This window comes from Nerophis ophidion, unplaced genomic scaffold, assembly GCF_033978795.1.
Source record: "Nerophis ophidion isolate RoL-2023_Sa unplaced genomic scaffold, RoL_Noph_v1.0 HiC_scaffold_245, whole genome shotgun sequence".
Lineage (NCBI taxonomy): Eukaryota > Metazoa > Chordata > Actinopteri > Syngnathiformes > Syngnathidae > Nerophis > Nerophis ophidion.
This window is the reverse complement of record NW_026907167.1, coordinates 37,516-56,704: the sequence shown is the minus strand read 5'-3', so window position 1 is coordinate 56,704 and position 19,189 is coordinate 37,516. Positions and strand designations below refer to the sequence as shown.

Below are 19,189 nucleotides of genomic sequence, written 5' to 3'. Positions count from 1 at the left end.
ATTATCATTAAACACCTTTAACTTGTTAACAAAAATGTCTCTTTCATAAATAAATACATATAAATGATATACGTATATGAATGATCCCCTCCACTTGGTCAATGGAAAAGTAGTTTGCCTGCAGAAAAAGTGTGCCCAGCCCTGATTTAACTGCAGAAGAAGAGAGTCCGTCCATTAAAACAGTTTCCATCTTCACTTTTAAACTAATTCTACCAAGAAACAAAACGACTCCAGCCTGATGGGATGAGAAGATGCAACAAAGTGGGACTTGTACTGACGGAAATAACGTTTTTACTTCCAAATGGTGGCTTAAATCATAGCTTGGCAACCGTGTAGTTGAATCTATTCAGCACAACACCATTTCAAGACATGGCCTAATACACAACACAACATGTCATGATTCCCATCAGTTATGCATTAGTGATTAGGCTGATCTCTAGCAGGGATATGCACGGTAAAGAGTGAAATTGGGAAGCGTGACAAATGAGGTCAGTGAGGGGGGTGCCCAAGACATAGAAGCACTGCATAGAAATTGTGATGTTTCTGCAATGGGTTTAATGAGATTCTATAAGATGCAAGAACAAAAACAAGAACGTCAAGTTTACTTCAGCTTGAAATGAGACAGCACACATTGTTGATATAACCGAATGCCATAAAGCATGTTACAAAGCTCAGAATAAACTTTGAGGAGAATTGTATGTTTGAAAGATAGAATAAGGCTCAGTCAGGTTTCTCCTCTTGGGCTACAAGCAGCACAGGTGCGCGCACATCAACACTGACAATGCGTGCAGGGAGGGGAGAGGATGTAGGGGGGCGACTGGCTTCCAACTTACAGGGACTAGCTTCCAATACCATTTGGAGGGAGACTATCCAGTTAGCAGGGATAAGAGAAGCAAGGAGGAATAGACGGGGAACAGAGATTAATAGGTCAAAGGTCAGTGACAGAAGGACAGGATCTGCATCCATTTTCAAATAGAAACACAGAAGGGTCAGGTAGTTAAGGAGAAACAAACACAATCCTTGTTAGAAGACCGTTTACCTTTTGGTGGCTCGGAGATTCTAGAAGGTGGTGCTTGACTTTGTGCTCCTTTTCAGTGATTTCTCTAATCTTTGTGTTTACCTGAAGACATTATAAAAAACAAACTTGAGTAACGTATTTTTCGGACAATAAGGTGCACTTAAAATCCTTTTATTTTGTCAAAACTCGACAGTGCGCCTTATAACCCGGTGTGCCTAATGTAAGGAATAATTTTAGTTGTGCTTACCGACTCGAAGCTATTTTATTTGGTAAATGGTAAAATGATAAGTGTGACCAGTAGATGGAAGTCACACATAAGAGATACATGTAGACTGCTATATGATGGCAGTCACAAAAAATATATAAATATATATTTTTATTTAATTTATTTATTTTTTCCCAAGATTGTGCCGCTTTAGTGGCTGCTGTTGGCAGGAGCTTTGTGCTCTTATTTCATCCTTTTGTGCGCCCCTCTTGTTTTCATGTGTTATTATATATATATATATATATATATACTGTATTTCCTTGAATTGCCGCCGGGGCGCTAATTAATTTAAAACCTCTTCTCACTCCCGTGCTTACCAAAGGCATGCGGTAAAAGCAAGCATGCGCTAACTATTTTAAAACCACTTCTCACTCCGGCTTTTACCAAAGGTATGCAGTAAAAATTTGAGTGGGATGTAAGCTTGGACCGTAAATCCTACAGAATATCTCTTAATCTTCTTCCCTTTATGCGATTTCAAATTACCGGTATTGAAATCAGCCTCCTCCATTTTGAAAATGATGACAGGGGAAGTGTCACTCGTGACGTCACTAGGGTTGGGTATCAAGTATCGATTGGAACCGGGACTAACGTTCCGATTCTCCCGGAATCGTTCAAAAGTTTAAATTTCGATTCCTAGTTTTGATACCCAGTCCGCCGACTGGAAAAAAAGAATAAGCCCGCCGACCGAAAGAAGAAGCCGCAGAACACCAACGAAGAAGCGCCCACCGCCGGAAGTGTTAGCAAAGCCAAGCCTATGTAGCCGAGCAAGTCAGTCAAGCATGGATAGCGGGCGTCGGCGGTCGAAAGTGTGGCTTTATTTTTACTAAAAAAAATGAAATATCGGCGAAATGTAACACGTGCGAAGGGACTGTTTCGTGCTTAGGAGGGTGCACGTCGAACATGATAAAGCACCTCCGAGTTCATGGAGTACAAATAAATGCGTGTCCCGTCTTCGACCCGCTGCGCTGAACGTCCTCCTCTGCCTCTTCCTCTGGCTCCGGCTCCGACGCCCAGCCTGGCACCTCCGTGACTGCACTGCAGTCCAAATCCGGTAAGTAAAACAATATATATGCAATAAATAGAGTTTAGCGCCAACGTTGAGGCAGCTAACAAATTAGCCCGCATATTTTTTCATAGACAATTTACAACCTGCTAGCCAGGCTCCGCGATGTGCTCAGCATACTCCGTTCACCGTAGCAGCAATGGTGAAGATGTCGGTGCCACAGACGGAAGAGTGCCACAGAGAGGTCACTGCACACATAGTCAAAAGACTGCATCCCTTTTCAGAGGTGGAATCTACAACATTTAGGTTAGTTAAGCAATAACGTTAGACCTAAGCTAATTGATACTGGGCTAAACAGTAACAACAACATTACATGTTTGTTTATGTTTGCAGGGATATGGTGAAAACTCTCAACCCAAAATACATACCACCTTCCAGGGGACTACCTGGCAAACACATTGATCCCGGCATGGTACAAGAAGAATCGGAATCGAGAATCATCAGGAATCGGAATCGAAACAAAGAATCAGAATCGTTTGAATTCAAACAATACCCAACCCTAGACGTCACGAGGTAATACTAAGCATGCGCTAATTATTTTGCGAAGAGAGTTTGACCCGGCAGTAATTCAGGACAGGCCCATACTATGTGCCCTGCGGCAATTCAAGGAAATACGGTATATATATATATATATATTTTTTTGTCTTTTGGTTCGGGACCCTTTAGGACTGTGTGACAAGGGGTGGCACTTTTGTGACCGCTGCGGTGCTTTTTTGTAGACTTCTGGATCTGCCTCCCGGGAGCCTTTTGGCCATGGAGACCAGCTGCTGTGTCTCTGCCACACCAGAGTCAGTTTGGAGAGACTGGAGGAAACGCTGATAAAGAGACAGGGCTGCAGAGCTGGCAATGAGCGCCGGGACGGACAAAATTCAGTGTCTTGGCTGAATGAGCAGGTATCGGACACCTCAGTCTTCTTGGACGTATCCTACTCATCCATGCGGACTGGACACTGGCCAAGAGTTGGTTGGCGATCGAGAGTGGAGTCGGCTCTCTTGGTTGCTTTGTTGCGTCTGCTCCTGTCTCTGGCCATGCTCTCTACACCCCAGCAGATGACGGCGTGGAACACCGCAGAGGCCACCACAGTGTATATTTTTATTTTACTTTTTATTCATAGCTGTATGTAGAAGTGGCTGGTTGCATCAACTCCGCTACTTTAATGTCTATCATGTCCTTTGTGTTTTTTTAAAGTTTGAGGTTTCCCTCTTACACACATGTAAGAGGGATGTGTACTATGGCTATGAGTTGTTTTTTTCCCTTGGCCTCAGTCTGGACCCCCTCTCTAGGGGCCCAGGTTTAGACCGATTATTTTAAATGTTATTTTATTTTAATCTTTTATTTTTTTCTCCCATTCCCCCCTACTTGTTTACCTGTATCTCACCTTTTTTGTAAGGGGCGCCGGAAGTTGGCAGACCCGTCAGCGATCCTGTTCTGTCTCCCTGTAATGTTTGTCTGATCTTGAATGGGATTGTGCTGAAAATTTTAATTTCCGCTCGGGGATTAATAAAGTGTGTCTGACTCTGATTCTGATATAAGAGTTATGTGTAGACTGCAATATGACTCCAGTAAACAGCACAAACATTTTATATGTTTTATTGAGAACGGCACTCAAAAATCTATCAAAATGTTTTAGTAGGACTTTGGTAAGCTATGAAGCCACATCACTTGATGGATTGTACTGTGCTTCAATTTTGGAGTATTATAATGGTATGTGACTAAGGTAAGACCTCTCTGAGCTGCCACTTTAACTTGGTAGAGGAGTTTGCGTGTCCCAATGATCCTAGGAGCTATGTTGTCCGGGGGCTTCTATGCCCTCTGGTGGGGTCTCCCAAGGCAAACTAGTCCTGGGTGAGGGATCAGAAAAAGAGCAGCTCGAAGACCTTCCACAAAAAAAGGACTCAGATTTCCCTCGCCCAGACGCGGGTCACCAGGGCCCCCCTCTGGAGCCAGGTCCGGAGGTGGGGCACCATGGCGAGCGCCTGGTGGCCGGGCCTGTCCCCATGGGGCCCGGCCGGGCTCAACCCGAAGAGGCAACGTGGGTTCCCCTTCCAATAGGCTCACCACCCATAGCAGGGGCCATAGAGGTCGGGTGCAGTGTGAGCTGGGCGGCAGCTGAAGGCAGGGCACCTGGCGGTCCGATCCTTGGCTACATAAGCTAGCTCTTGGGACGTGGAACGTCACCTCACTGGGGGGGAAGGAGCCTGAGCCAGTGCGTGAGGTGGAGAACTTCCGGCTAGAAATAGTCGGACTCATTTTAACGCACAGCAAGGGCTCTGGAACCAGTTATCTTGAGAGGGGCTGGACTCTCTTCTACTCAAGCGTTGCCAGAAGTGAGAGGCGACGGGCTAGGGTGGAAATTCTTGTTGCCCCCCCGGCTCAAAGCCTGCACGTTGGAGTTCAAGCCGGTGAACGAGAGGGTAGCTTCCCTACGCCTTTGGGTGGGGGGACGGGTCCTGACTGTTGTTTGCTCTTACGCATTAAACAGCAGCTCAGAGTACCCACCCTTTATGGATTCACTCGAGGGAGTACTTGAGAGTGCTCCTCCGGGTAATTCCCTCATTCTACTGAGGGACTTCAACGCTCATGTTGGCAACGACAGTGAAACCTGGAGAGGCGTGATTGGGAAGAATGGCCGCCCGGATCTGAACCAGAGTGGTGTTTTGTTATTGGACTTTTGTGCTCGTCACAGATTGTCCATAACAAACATCATGTGCAAACAAAAGGGTGTCCATATGTGCACTTGGCACCAGGACACCCTAGGCCGCAGTTCCATGATCGAATTTGTAGTTGTGTCATCGGATTTACGATTGGAGCTGTGGCCGCAAGATGGTTGGTGCCTGTCGTGGCAAAATCCTAGAAACCGCTGGTAGACATCAGCAGTGAGGGATTCCGTCAAGCTGAAGAAAGAGACCTATCGGACTCTTTTGGCTCATAGGACTCCGGAAGCAGCAGACAGGTACCGACAGGCCAAGCGGTGTGCGGCTTCAGCGGTCGCGGAGGCAAAAACTCGGACATGGGAGGAGTTTGGGGAAGCCATGGAAAACGACTTTCGGATCCACCACCTCAGGAAAGGGAAGCAGTGCAATGTCAACACCGTGTATGGTGGGGATGGTGTTGTGCTGACCTCGACTGCGGATGTTGTGGATCGGTGAGAAGGAATACTTCGAAGACCTCCTCCATCCTACCAGCACGTCTTCCTATGAGGAAACAGTGCCTGGGGAATATGTCGTGGGCTCTCCTATTTCTGGGGCTGATGTTGCCGAGGTAGTTAAAAAGCTCCTCTGTGGAAAGGCCCCGGGGGTAGATGAGATAAGCCCGGAGTTCCTTAAGGCTCTGGACGCCGTGGGGGTGTCTTGGTTGACAAGACTCTGCAGCATCGCGTGGACATCGGGGGCGGTACATCTGGATTGGCAGACCGGGGTGCTGGTTCCTCTCTTTAAGAAGGGGAACCGGAGGGTGTGTTCCAACTATCGTGGTATCACACTCCTCAGCCTTCCCGGTAAGGTCAATTCAGGTGTACTGGATAGGAGGGTACGCCGGATAGTCGATCCTCGGATTCAGGAGGAACAGTGTGGTTTTCGTCCTGGTCGTGGAACTGTGGACCAGTTATATACTCTCGGCAGGGTCATTGAGGGTGCATGGGAGTTTGCCCTACCAGTCTACATGTGCTTTGTGGAATTGGAGAAGGCATTCGACCGTGTATCCCGGGAAGTCCTGTAGGGAGTGCTCAGAGAGTATCGGGTAAAAGACTGTCTTACTGTGGTGGTCCACTCCCTGTATAATCAGTGTCAGAGCTTGGTCCGCATTGCCGGCAGTAAGTTGGACCCGTTTCCAGTGATGGTTGGACTCCGCCAAGGCTGCCCTTTTTCACCGATTCTGTTCATAACTTTTATGGACAGAATTTCTAGGCGCAGTCAGGGCGTTGAGAGTATCTGGTTTGGTGGCTGCAGGATAAGGGCTCTGCTATTTGCAGATGATGTGGTCCTGATGGCTTCATCTGGCCAAGATCTTCAGCTCTTACTGGAGCTGAGTGTGAAGCGACTGAGATGAGAATCAGCACCTCTAAGTCCGAGTCCATGGTTCTCGCCCGGAAAAGGGTGGAGTGCCATCTCCAAGTTGGGGAGGAGATCTTGCCCCAAGTGGAGGAATTCAAGTACCTCGGAGTCTTGTTCACGAGTGAGGGAAGAGTGGACCGTGATATCGACAGGCGGATCGGTGCGGCGTCTTCAGTAATGCTGACGCTGTATCGTTTCGTTGTGGTGAAGAAGGAGCTGAGCCAGAAGGCAAAGCTCTCAATTTACCGGTCAATCTACATTCCCATCCACACCTATGGTCATGACCGAAAGGACAAGATCACGGGTACAAGCAGCCGAAATGAGTTTCCTCCGCCGGGTGGCGGTGCTCTCCCTTAGAGATAGGGTGAGAAGCTCTGCCATCCGGGAGGAGCTCAAAGTAAAGCCGCTGCTCGTCCACATTGAGAGGAGCCAGATGAGGTGGTTCGATCATCTGGTCAGGATGCCACCCGAACGGCTCCCTAGGGAGGTGTTTCGGGCACGTCCGACCATTAGGAGGCCACGGGGAAGACCCAGGACACGTTGGGAAGACTATCACTCCCGGCTGGCCAGGCAACGCCTCGGGATCCCCCGGGAGGAGCTGGACAAAGTGGCTGGGGAGAGGGAAGTCTGGGCTTCCCTGCTTAGGCTACTGCCCCCGCGACCCGACCTCGGATAAGCGGAAGAAGTTGGATCCCGCGACCCGACCTCGGATAAGCGGAAGAAGATGGATGGATGGATGGATGGATTATCTGGCGTTTTGATTTTGCAATATTATGCAAAAGCAACTTTTCTTACCTTCTGGTACCTGCTGATCTGTATTCTTACTATTTAAAGGCCTACTGAAATGAGATTTTCTTATTCAAACAGGGATAGCAGGTCCATTCTATGTGTCATACTTGATCATTTCGTGATATTGCCATATTTTTGCTGAAAGGATTTAGTAGAGAATATCTACGATAAAGTTCGCAACTGGAGAAAAGCCCTGCCTCTCCCGGAAGTCGCAGAAGATGACGTCACATGTTGATGGCTCCTCATATATTCACATTGATTTTAATGGGAGCCACCAACAAAAACAGCTATTCGGACTGAGAAAACGACAATTTCCCCATTAATTTGAGCAAGGATGAAAGATTCGTGTTTGAGGATATTGATAGCGACGGACTAGGAAAAAAAAAACTATATAAAAAAAAAAAAAAAAACGCGATTGCATTGAGATGGATTCATATGTTTTTAGAGACATTTACTAGGATTATTCCTGGAAATCCCTTATCTTTCTATTGTGTTGCTAGTGTTTTAGTGAGTTTAACAGTACCTGATAGTCGGAAGTGTATGTCCACGGCCGGGTGTTGACGCGCGGTGTCTCGGGGAAGTCGACGGCAGCTGTACGGGAGGCGCAAGCTCAGCCGATATACGGTAAGTGGCGACTTTCTAATCACAATTTTCTCACCAAAATCTGCTGGTTGACAAGTGGTCGGGATCCATGTCCGCTGTGATCCATGGTAAAGTTTCAACTCAGTGAATTTTAAACAGGGAATCACCGTGTGCTTGTGTGGCTAAAGGCTACAGCTTCCCAACTTCATCTTTCTACTGTGACTTCCCCAATATTAATTGAACAAATTGCAAAAGATTCAGCAACACAGATGTCCAAAAAAACTGTATAATTATGCCGTTAAAGCAGATGACATTTAGCTGTGTGTGCGCACAGGAAGTATTCCTAAAAACCTGTGACGTCTTGCGTACACGTCATCATTACACGACGTTTCGAAGACTAAACTCCCGGGAAATTTAAAATTGTAATTTAGTAAACTAAAAAGGCCGTATTGGCATGTGTTGCAATGTTAACATTTCATCATTGATATATAAACTATCAGACTGCGTGGTGGGTAGTAGTGGGTTTCAGTAGGCCTTTCAATCAATGCTCCGTTATTGATTGAAGTAAAGTCTGAATGTCATTACAACCCTGAAGCGACTGTCAGAAAGTGACTTGAAGATGAGCTGTAAAACATCATCAATGCAACATTTTGACCAAAGAACCACCATCACATGTTATGTGGACCACAAGGAAGTCTTTCACTTTTAGAAAAAAAATAAACTAAAATGACTCCTTTAATGCGCCTTATAATCAGGTGCTCCATTTTATAAGAAAATAGACCTGACGAGACCCGCTCATCGACAGTGCGCCTTATAATCCCGTGCGCCCTATGGTCGAAAAATACGGTACATGTGTCAGCATAAGGGGTTTGTTCTTCATACCTTGTTTATCCAGAAAACCATGGCGTCCTCCATGTCGAAGGGAAGTTCTTTGGAGGGATTGAAGGTGGAGAAGCGCTCCACAGAGGCCACCACTTTCTCAATGCTGATCATCTCCACTGTGTAAGCCATCATCAGAGAATCAATCATGGGCACATGAGCACTCTGCATGAGAGAGAGAAAGAGAGAGAGAGAAAGAGAAAGAGAAAGAGAAAGAGAAAGAGAGAGAGAGAGAGAGAGAGAGAGATGATGAACGGATATTAATTCTGGGTTACTGAAAACGTTCGATAAACGAGCAGTGTTGTCATGTTGTGTGCAGACCCAGCCACAGTGAAATCAAGCAGATGGCTGATTCTCACATGTTGCCCCAATAAGGCGCGGAGGGACCGTTGCAGGAATGGCTCAGTTTCTTTAAAAATGCTGTGTAGTCAGCAAAGTGGGAGCGGCTCCATAGCAGACATAAAACAAGTGCTGTCCTGCACAGAACTTTCCATCCCGTCACCAAGCTTTGTGTAGATCAGTAGATTATTGCATCAGGCCACAAGCAGGAAAAGCAGACTCACATCCTTGGCTTGCGAGCACAAAGTGACAGGCCAACTCAACAGCACAGCTGGTTTCCATGGTAACGGATGTGGAAGGCGAAATAAACTGAGCTGGTGGTTGATGGTCATTCGAGCTGAGAGCACAAACACGTTGTCTGTCGTCCATAAAACAAAACACTATTGTTGGGTTGAACGTGACGTCACGCCTGCACACCATGTGCTCGGACTCAAGCACATGGTGGATAAAATAGAGCCAGACAGGCAAGAAGTCTATTAAACATGCAGAATAAATCCCCACATCTGCGCCCTCGTCCAAGGTTTCTCTTTGTTCCCATTGGGTTTAGTTTTTTCTTGGCTTGATGTAAGATCTGAGTCGTTGTGGTTGTGTGCAGCCCTTTGAGACATGTGTGAATAAGGGCTATATAAGTCAACTTTGATTGATTGATTGTTGAAACAATAACGCAGCAAAAATGTTTCAGCTGTTAAGTCCGAGTTCACAGTGAACACTTTTTTAATGTATGTATGAACTTAAAATACACTGCCAAAGTATATTTATGACTTATTTACTTTCTGTATTGTATCTGTACGTATATTTGCAGTTTTCTTCACAGGGATTCTAGTGAGGTCGAAAGTAATAATAGAGGAATTTTTAAATATCTGCTGTATTCAGGGGACACCGCACCCTGAAGTTGAGATTTTACCATTTTTAAGATGCTTTAGAAGGCATTTAATTCTGTAAACATACAATTTAAAGAACATAGCCCAAGGGCTAGTATTTTATTGTATAAAATTATCTATTTAAATTTGCAAAATGTTTAGGAATAATGACTAAACATTGTGATTGTAAAAACTCAAATATATTGTCGACCTATTATTATCAGATGCACAAATAAATGCAACATTGTCTGTCGTGGCTTGAAAGGAAGTTTGGTTGACCAGATAGCTTAAAAACTCAACTTTTATTTATTTATTTATTTTTTAAATTTCGAGAAAAGTATTTTTTCTTAAGAGTGCATGGAGTCACTCCATCACATTCAGCTATTTTTTTACATTTAACTTGCATTTTTGCCACCAAACCTTTAGCAAATGCTCACATCTGCGATGCCAAAGGTAAAGAAACAGGAGCCATATTGATTGTTTGCCATCCACGTGGGAGGGGGACGGCCTCAAGGTCAGCAATTATTTTTGAACACATTGCTGTGAAATCCCACACATATAACTGCTTACTCCCATGTTGCCAAAATATCCTTCAAACTCACCATCTTGATGGGTAAGCAAGCCAGGTCCTCGTCTGTGACAGCCTGCTCATCGCTGTCCACAACATAAATGCCCTTCCTGTCCAGAGATTGGATGACAGAGTGATGCGACTTAAGAGACGCTGCCTGCTCTGTCTTCAGGATGAGGGCGCAGACACGGCAGTAAAGCTCGCAGGATAGCAGCAGGCGGATCACAGGTGGCTTGATGTGTTCCTGGTCGTACTGGTCTGTGTAGAAGGGATCCCTCAAGTCCTCTGGTATATGGTCTGTAACCACCAAACAGATGCAAGGTTTAGATCAGGAGTCCCCAAACTTTTTGACTCGGGGGCCACATTGGTTTAAAAAGATTTGCCCGAGCTGTGTGTGTAATATATATATATATATATATATATATTCATACAAACCACGTTGGGAAATTATGTTAGATGTAAATATAAACGGGATACAATGATTTGCAAATCCTTTTCAACCCATATTCAGTTGAATGCACTACAAAGACAACATATTTGATGTTCAAACTCATAAACTTTATTCGTTTTTGCAAATAATAATTAATTTAGAATTTCATGGCTGCAACACGTGCCAAAGTAGTTGGGAAAAGGCATGTTTACCACTGTGTTACATCACCTTTTCTTTTAACAACACTCAATAAACGTTTGGGAACTGAAGAAACTAATTGTTGAAGCTTTGAAAGTGGAATTCTTTCTCATTCTTGTTTTATGTAGAGCTTTAGTCGTTCAACAGTCCGGGGTCTCCGCTGTCTTTTTTTTTACGCTTCATAATGCGCCACACATTTTCGATGGGAGACAGGTCTGGACTGCAGGCGGGCCAGGAATGTACCCGCACTCTTTTACTACGAAACCATGCTGTTGTAACACGTGGCTTGGCATTGTCTTGCTGAAATAAGCAAGGGCGTCCATGATAATGTTGCTTGGATGACAACATATGTTGTTCCAAACCCTGTATGGACCATTCAGCATTAATGGTGCCTTCACAGATGTGTAAGTTACCCATGCCTTGGGCACTAATACACCACCATACCATCACAGATGCTGGCTTTTGAACTTCACGCCTTTAACAATCCGGATGGTTATTTTCCTCTTTGTTTCGGAGGATACCATGTCCACAGTTTCCAAATATAATTTGAAATGTGGACTCGTCAGACCACAGAACACTTTTCCACTTTGCATCAGTCCATCTTAGATGAGCTCGGGCCCAGCGAAGCCTTGATGTTGTTGATAAATGGGTTTTGCTTAGCATAGCAGAGTTTTAACTTGCACTTACAGATGTAGCAACCAACTGTAGTTACTGACAGTGGTTTTCTGTTATGAAGTGTTCCCGAGCCCATGTGGTGATTTCCTTTACACACTGATGTCGGTTTTTGATGCAGTACCGCCTGAGGGATCAAAAGTCAGTAATATCATCGCTTACATGCAGTGATTTCTTAAGATTCTTTTAACCTTTTGATGATTTTACGGACCGTAGATGGTAAAATCCCTAAATTCCTTGCAATCGCTCGTTGAGAAATGTTCTAAAACTGTTATACAATTTGCTTACAAATTGGTGACCCTTGCCCCATCCATGTTTGTGAATTACTTAGCATTTCATGGAAGCTGCTTTTATACCCAATCATGGTATCCACCTGTTCCCAATTAGCCTGCACACCTGTGGGATGTTCCATATAAGTGTTTGATGAGCATTCCTCAACTTTATCAGTACTTATTGCCACCTTTCCCAACTTCTTTGTCACGTGTTGCTGGCATCAAATTCTAAAGTTCATGATTATTTGCACTGCGATGAGGTGGCGACTTGTCCAGGGTGTACCCCGCCTTCCGCCCGATTGTAGCTGAGATAGGCGCCAGCGCCCCCCGCAACCCCAAAAGGGAATAAGCGGTAGAAAATGGATGTATGGATGATTATTTGCAAAAAAAAATGTTTATCAGTTTGAACATCAAATATGTTGTCTTTGTAGTATATTCAACTGAATATGGGTTGAAAATGATTTGCAAATCATTGTATTCCGTTTACATTTACATCTAACACAATTTCCCAACTCATATGGAAACGGGGTTTGTATATATATATATATATATACATATATATATTCCGGCGCGATGATGTCACGTTATCGATGGGAAAATGGATTTTTAGACAATATGATTTGCCTGAGTGGCTAGGAGACACCGAGAGTAACAAGCGATAAAAAATGGATTAGAGAGGACAGATCTAAAAAAAAATGTTTTAAAAATATATATAAATTTTTTTCAACTTGGGACATCCAGTGGGCCGGATTTTGGATGCCGGCGGGCCGTAGTTTGGGGATCAATGGTTTGATAGTTATTCATGTAAATAATTTCAAATAAAATTTGACTTCGACAACCCCTCACAAAAACAGTGGAATAAACTTGGAGTTTGAGATTATTTGAAACACGCATGCATACAACATGGTACATCACAATTTCCAGTTTCAACATGTTTGAAAAGGAGTAGGAAGAAGCAGAACTTATTTAATCCTTTCCTTTACATAGCAGTTGCTCACACTTTTGTTCTCAATTTATTCACAAAATACTCCATAAGTAATAAGATTAAAAATGAATAAAAATTAGTGAAGTAAGTTATATTTCATATGGTGAAATGAATAAGATTATCTCGAAAATGAATGAAGGGATTAAATTAATTCAGAATATTAATTATGGTTCTTCTTTGTACTTTGTAAACACTTTAGGTTTAAAGAGTGTCTTGAATTGGATCATGAGTACATTGTTTATTTGCTTTAATCCATTCCATTATTCCATTCCACATACTGATATACTGAAGGTCTTAAGTGTTGCACGTGCATACAAATGTTTTAAAATAAATTTTTCTCCAAGATTACATTTCTCTTTTGTTGAGAATAATTGTTGTATATTCTTGGGTAGCAGATTTTAGTTAGTGAATTTGCAGACAGCTAAAATTATGCACAAAGCTATGTCGTGGAATTTCAGTATATGGAGGATGTTCATTCAGTTTCTTTTTGTAGAAAACAAAAGAAGATAACAGACAGGACACACATCTACATTCATTTCAAATGGCAACTTTCTAACTTTAAGAAACTAAAAGACATGAAGAAAATACACTTTTATTCTAAGATCAAGCAGAGTAAAAAACGTATGTAAAAAAAAAAAATCACTAAATTCCGAGGAAAAAAAGAAAAATAAAAACCAAGTGACTATAGTTCTGTGTACCACATTTTTCAGACTATGAGGCACAAATAAAATCCTTTCAGTTTCTCAAAAATCGACAGTGCGCCATCCATCTATCCATCCATCTTCTTCCGCTTATCCGAGGACAGGTCGCGGGGGCAGCAGCCTAAGCAGGGAAGCCCAGACTTTCCTCTCCCCAGCCACTTCGTCCAGCTCCTCCCGGGGAACCCCGAGGCGTTCTCAGGCCAGCCAGGAAACAGAGTCTTCGCAACGTGTCCTGGGTCTTCCCCGTGGCCTCCTACCGGTTGGACGTGCCCTAAACACCTCCCTGGGGAGGCGTTCGGGTGGCATCCTGACCAGATGCCCGAACCACCTCATCTGGCTTCTCTCCTTGTGGAGGAGCAGGGGCTTTACTTTCAGCTCCCCCCGCTCCTCATCCTCTCTCTAAAGGAGAGCCCCACCACCCAGCGGAGGAAACTTATTTCGGCCGCTTGTACCCGTGATCTTGTCTTTTCGTTCATAACCCAAAGCTCATGACCATAGGTGAGGATGGGAACGTAGATCGACCGGTAAGTTGAGAGCTTTGCCTTCCGGCACTGCTCCTTCTTCACCACAACGGATCGATACAGCGTCCGCATTACTGAAGACGCCGCACCGATCCGCCTGTCGATCTCACGATACACTCTTCCCTCACTCATGAAAAAGACTCTAAGGTACTTGAACTCCTCCACTTGGGGCAGGATCTCCTCCCCAACCCAGAGATGGCATTCCACCCTTTTCCGGGCGAGAACCATGGACTCGGACTTGGAGGTGCTGATTCTCGTTCCGGTCGCTTCACACTCGGCTGCGAACAGGTCCAGTGAGAGCTGAAGATCCTGGTTAGATGAAGCCATCAGGACCACATCATCTGCAAAAAGCAGAGACCTAATCCTGCAGCCACCAAACCGGTTCCCCTCAACGCCTTCACTGCGCTCAGAAATTCTGTCTGTAAAAGTTATGAACAGAATCGGTGACAAAGGACAGCCTTGGCGGAGTCCAACCCTCACTGGAATCGGGTCCGACTCACTGCCGGCAATGCGGACCAATTTTATAACCTGGTGCGCCTAATGCACGGAATAATTGAGGTTGTGCTTACCGACCTTGAAGGAATTTAATTAGATACATGATGTAATGATAAGTGTGACCAGTAGATGGTAGTCACACAGAAGGGATTTGTGGACTGTAATATGACGCCAGTAAACCAACAAAACTTTAAATGTTTCATTGAAAATATAGAACGTTACACACGGCACTCAAAAATATGTCAAAATGTTTTGGTATGACTTTGAAGCCGCACCGCTTGTTAGATTGATGGGTCATTATGGCTACCATAGTCAGAGATACAAGTATTACTATTGTGTGTATAAAGACCGCAAAATGGCACTCATTTGCAGACATTATCTGCCATTTTGTTTCACAATATTAAGCAAAACCAAGTTTTCTTACCCTCTGGTACCTGCTGATCTGTATAAGTCCTGAAAATTTGCGCAAGTCCGTCACTGTAGTCCGACCCCGTAGTCAATAAGCTTCTTCTTTTTCTCTATCTTCCTGTTATGTGACATGTATCCTCTGCTGTTGTCATTTAGTAGTGTAAAGTTATTACTTACATTTGTCAGTAAACTCCCAATGAAAGCACGAAAACATACCGGTGTAGTGAGTTTACATTATTCACCCAAGGAACTTTAGTTTAATTAGAGAGTTCCGGTCGGACGTTTTTTCACAGGACACATTTCCGGCGTTGTTGTTGTACTAGCGAGCCACAGATGAGGAGATGCTGCTCCGTTATTGATTGAAGTAAGGTCTGAGTATCATTAGAACAGTTAGCTCTATCTTTTGACACTTCTTCAACTCTCGTCCTTGCACACTACACCGCTACAACAAAGATGACTTATCTTTAAGAGACTGTCAGAAAGTGACTTGAAGATGATCTGTAAAATATCATCTATGCAACATTTTGACCAAAGAACCATCATTACATGTTTTGTAGACCACAAGGAAGTATTTTGCATTTAGAAAAAAATCACAATAATATGACTCCTTTAATGCACTTTATAATCCGGTGACCTGAAAAAACTCACTCATCGGCAGTGCACTTTATAATCCAGTGTGCAGTACGGTTCAGGAAATACGGTACATTATCTGCTTCTTTCTATCAACATGAAACAAAGTGAATGAACATCCTCCAAGTCTGCTAATTCCATCATTTTAGCAGGGGGTTGTACACCAAGAGAGACAGCTCAAACTTGTCAAACAACTACTGGAATACAAAACAAGCTTCTCTCTTTCTGTGTAATATTTGTTCTGTTTCAGTCAGAGACTGACAATTTATAGCCTTGCAAGAGCTCTGGGTTTGAGGGCAGGCACCCCAGGTGATATGTTTAGCTTTGTTAGCAATCCAAAGAACTGGAGATACTCAAAGTACAAAAATAAACAGAGACCTAAACAAGAGATTATGTTACTCCATGTAACACCATGACTATATAAGGAGTTGAGACTTTTGGTATGCTAAAATCAAAATGGGTAAACTAAACAGGGATGCTATAAATTAGGTCTGAAAAACCTTTCCAAATATTTTTTAAACACAATAGTGGAGCGAGAAATTACCTTGTTCTACCAAATGTGTGTGTCGTCACCAAGCGCTGCATACTGTGACATGCTCCGTTCTGACAGAATAAAGGAAGCCAGCCGTCAGCAATCTTACATTCACAAATGTCTCCAGGAGCTCCTGGGTTGGGGACTATAAAGCGTAGGTGTGCACGCTAAAACACTACTTAACTTTTACGATTGGGGGTAGGTTTGCAAAAGCACAGCAAAGAAAACTATCATCTTAGGTCTATGAAATATAAACAGATAATTACTAGGGGTGTAACGGTACACACAAATTCCGGTTTGGTACGCACCTCGGTTTAGAGGTCACGGTTCGGTTCATTTTCGGTACAGTAAGAAAACAACAAAATATACATTTTATTTACCAAATTTGTAAACAATGGCTTAATCCTTTTAACATTGGGAACTAGGGCTTGGCAATATATCAATATATACGGTATATCGCAGGTTTGTCTCTGTGCGATATAGAAAATGATTATATCGTAATATTTGATTACCGTATTTTTCGGACTATAAGTCGCAGTCTTCTCCACAGTCCAGAAAACATTTTTTTTTTTTTTATAGTTTGGCCAAGTCTCATCCCCGACCAAACTACAAAAAAAAAAAGCGACTTATAGTCCGAAAAATACGGTATATGTTCTCACACCGTTGCTTTAACCTGCGTGCATTACTGTACATTACTGGCGTGTCTCACTCCTTCTCGTCCTTCCTTCTCACAGAGATGTAAAATAAGCCCGCTTTCTTATATACGTGTAGCGTCATACGCTCTCACCGACCAGAGAGGTAGCAACATGGCTAACGTTAGCTGAGGCAGGTCGAGTTGCATTTAGCTTTGGGCATCACACAACAGGCGTTTCTCACTCCTCCTCGTCTGTCATTCTGACAGATACGGAAAACAAGCCCGCCTTCTTACATACGTCACATACTCTCGCGAGTCTATCGTGATAGCTCTTGCCGATCAGAGAGGTAGCAGCATGGCTAACGTTAGCTGAGGCAGGTCGAGCGAGCGGAGCTTGTGACAATACGAGAGAGATGGTGCGAAACGTATCACAAATGGAGGAAGAACAAAAAAGGCCCAACATAAAGAGCAGGGGGTCCATCATCTGGCGGTGGTTTGGCTCCAAGTGGGAAGATATTTAGCAGACAACAGCAATATGCTGTTCAATGTATATACTATGATGATTAACCTGTGTGATGACTGTGTTATGCTGATAGTATATATTTGTACCATGAATTGATCAACGTGGACCCCGACTTAAACAAGTTGAAAAACTTATTCGGGTGTTACCATTTAGTGGTCAATTGTACGGAATATGTACTGTACTGTGCAATCTACTAATAAAAGTATCAATCAATCAGTGCAAAGTATACAGCAGAAGTGTTACTACAAAAAGGTAGCAAAAAGTCACCCGTGAGAGAATGAAGAGTATTTAATGAATACAGTTTTGGTCAATTGACTTAGTTGTGATTTCCCTCTCTGCATGAAAGTTTAAAATGAGCATATATTAATGCAGTATGAAGAAGAATGTTTAAATGTAGACACATAGAATCATCATACTGCTGTGATTATATGCATCAAGTGTTCATTCAAGGCCAAGGCAAAATATCATAATATATATCGTATATCGCAATATTGCATAAAAATATTGCGATATTAATAAAAGCCAATATCGCCCATCCCTATTGGGAACACTATAATAATTCTGCCCACGTTAATCAACATTAAACTGCCTCAAATTGTTGTTCAGATTAAATAAAATGAAGAAACTTTTCTTCTACATATAAAAAGTGCAACATTAAACAGTTTCAAGTCAACTCATCATGCTTAATTTATCACAGCATTTGGGAAGCTTGTAGCTGATATTTATTATGTAAATGTTATATTTTTATCAACATGTGATAGCAGGCACTCTGCCATTCAAAGCTTTTCTGTCCGTAACACGTACACGCACACACACACCGCAAAATGAGCTACCGTTACGCTAAAAGCTAATTAGCCTTCACCTCAAGCCAGAACTGCGAGCGAGCTGAGCTGCAGTTTAAGTTTCTAGAAGGTCAACGGGCTCATAGTGATGTTAGTAATAGTTGACTGGGAGGGGTTTATTACCATTTGGGGAGAGTACGCTGCCTTATACTCACCTGCTAAACACCTATCTGCTCGACGCTGAAGCATTTACTACATGCACTCTGAATACGCACTGCTGTTTGGCTGTTACCGTTATATATGTAATCAATCAAATGGTTGTGTGGGTCGGACAATGTTGGGTGCGGAGACAGAGGCAGTAGAAGCAAGGCAGCTTGCTAAGACTTTAGCTTAGAAACTTGTTCGGTACACTCCCTTACCGAACCGAAACGGTTCAATACAAATACACGTACAGTTACACCCCTAATAATTACCCATCAGTCCAACATTGTGAGTAAAAATACAAACAATAAGCTATTTTAAATCTGTTTCAAATGTTTGATAAATGTATTCTGTTCAAGTTAAGGCATCTATCTGGTTTGCTAATGCACCTCAGGCTTCTGTAAAAAGCCTCTGGTTGGATGCCTTCTTCCTCCCTTGGTGGTAACTGGTAAGCTAATATGTATCAAATACAGTGGTGAGTATGAAATGTATTCAGATCCCTTTAAATGTTTCATTACAGCCATTTGCTAAAATAAAAAAAAAGTTCATTTTATATCTCATTAATAATGTACACTCAGCACCCTATCTTGACAGACAAAACAGAAATGTAGACATTTCTGTAAATTTGTTGAAAACAAAAAAACTGAAAAATCACATGCACATAAAAGTATTCAGATTCTTTTCTCAATGCTGTGTCAATGCACATTTGGCAGGAATTACAGCTTCAAGTCTTTTTGAATATGATGCCATACGCATGGCACAGCTATTTTTTGGCATTCCTCTTTGCAGC

At 43.2% G+C, this 19,189-nt stretch overlaps 1 protein-coding gene and 1 long non-coding RNA gene across 3 annotated transcripts in view; one reads left to right on the top strand and one right to left on the bottom strand.

Moving 5' to 3' along the window:
- LOC133547892 (calmodulin-regulated spectrin-associated protein 1-B-like) overlaps positions 1-19,189 on the bottom strand; it is an 81,764-nt gene that overhangs the window by 31,283 nt on the left and 31,292 nt on the right. For both annotated transcript variants that reach the window (XM_061893374.1, XM_061893375.1), the window contains exons 3-6: positions 10,450-10,712; positions 8,652-8,813; positions 1,040-1,120; positions 834-866 (exon numbers count right to left, since the gene is read on the bottom strand). In XM_061893374.1, the coding sequence (XP_061749358.1) occupies positions 834-866; positions 1,040-1,120; positions 8,652-8,813; positions 10,450-10,712 (539 nt within the window). The remainder of the gene's footprint in view (positions 1-833; positions 867-1,039; positions 1,121-8,651; positions 8,814-10,449; positions 10,713-19,189) is intronic.
- Positions 1,577-3,867, top strand: LOC133547893 (uncharacterized). The gene is made up of 3 exons (XR_009805662.1): positions 1,577-2,334; positions 2,421-2,592; positions 2,680-3,867. It is a non-coding gene; the product is annotated as an uncharacterized LOC133547893 (long non-coding RNA).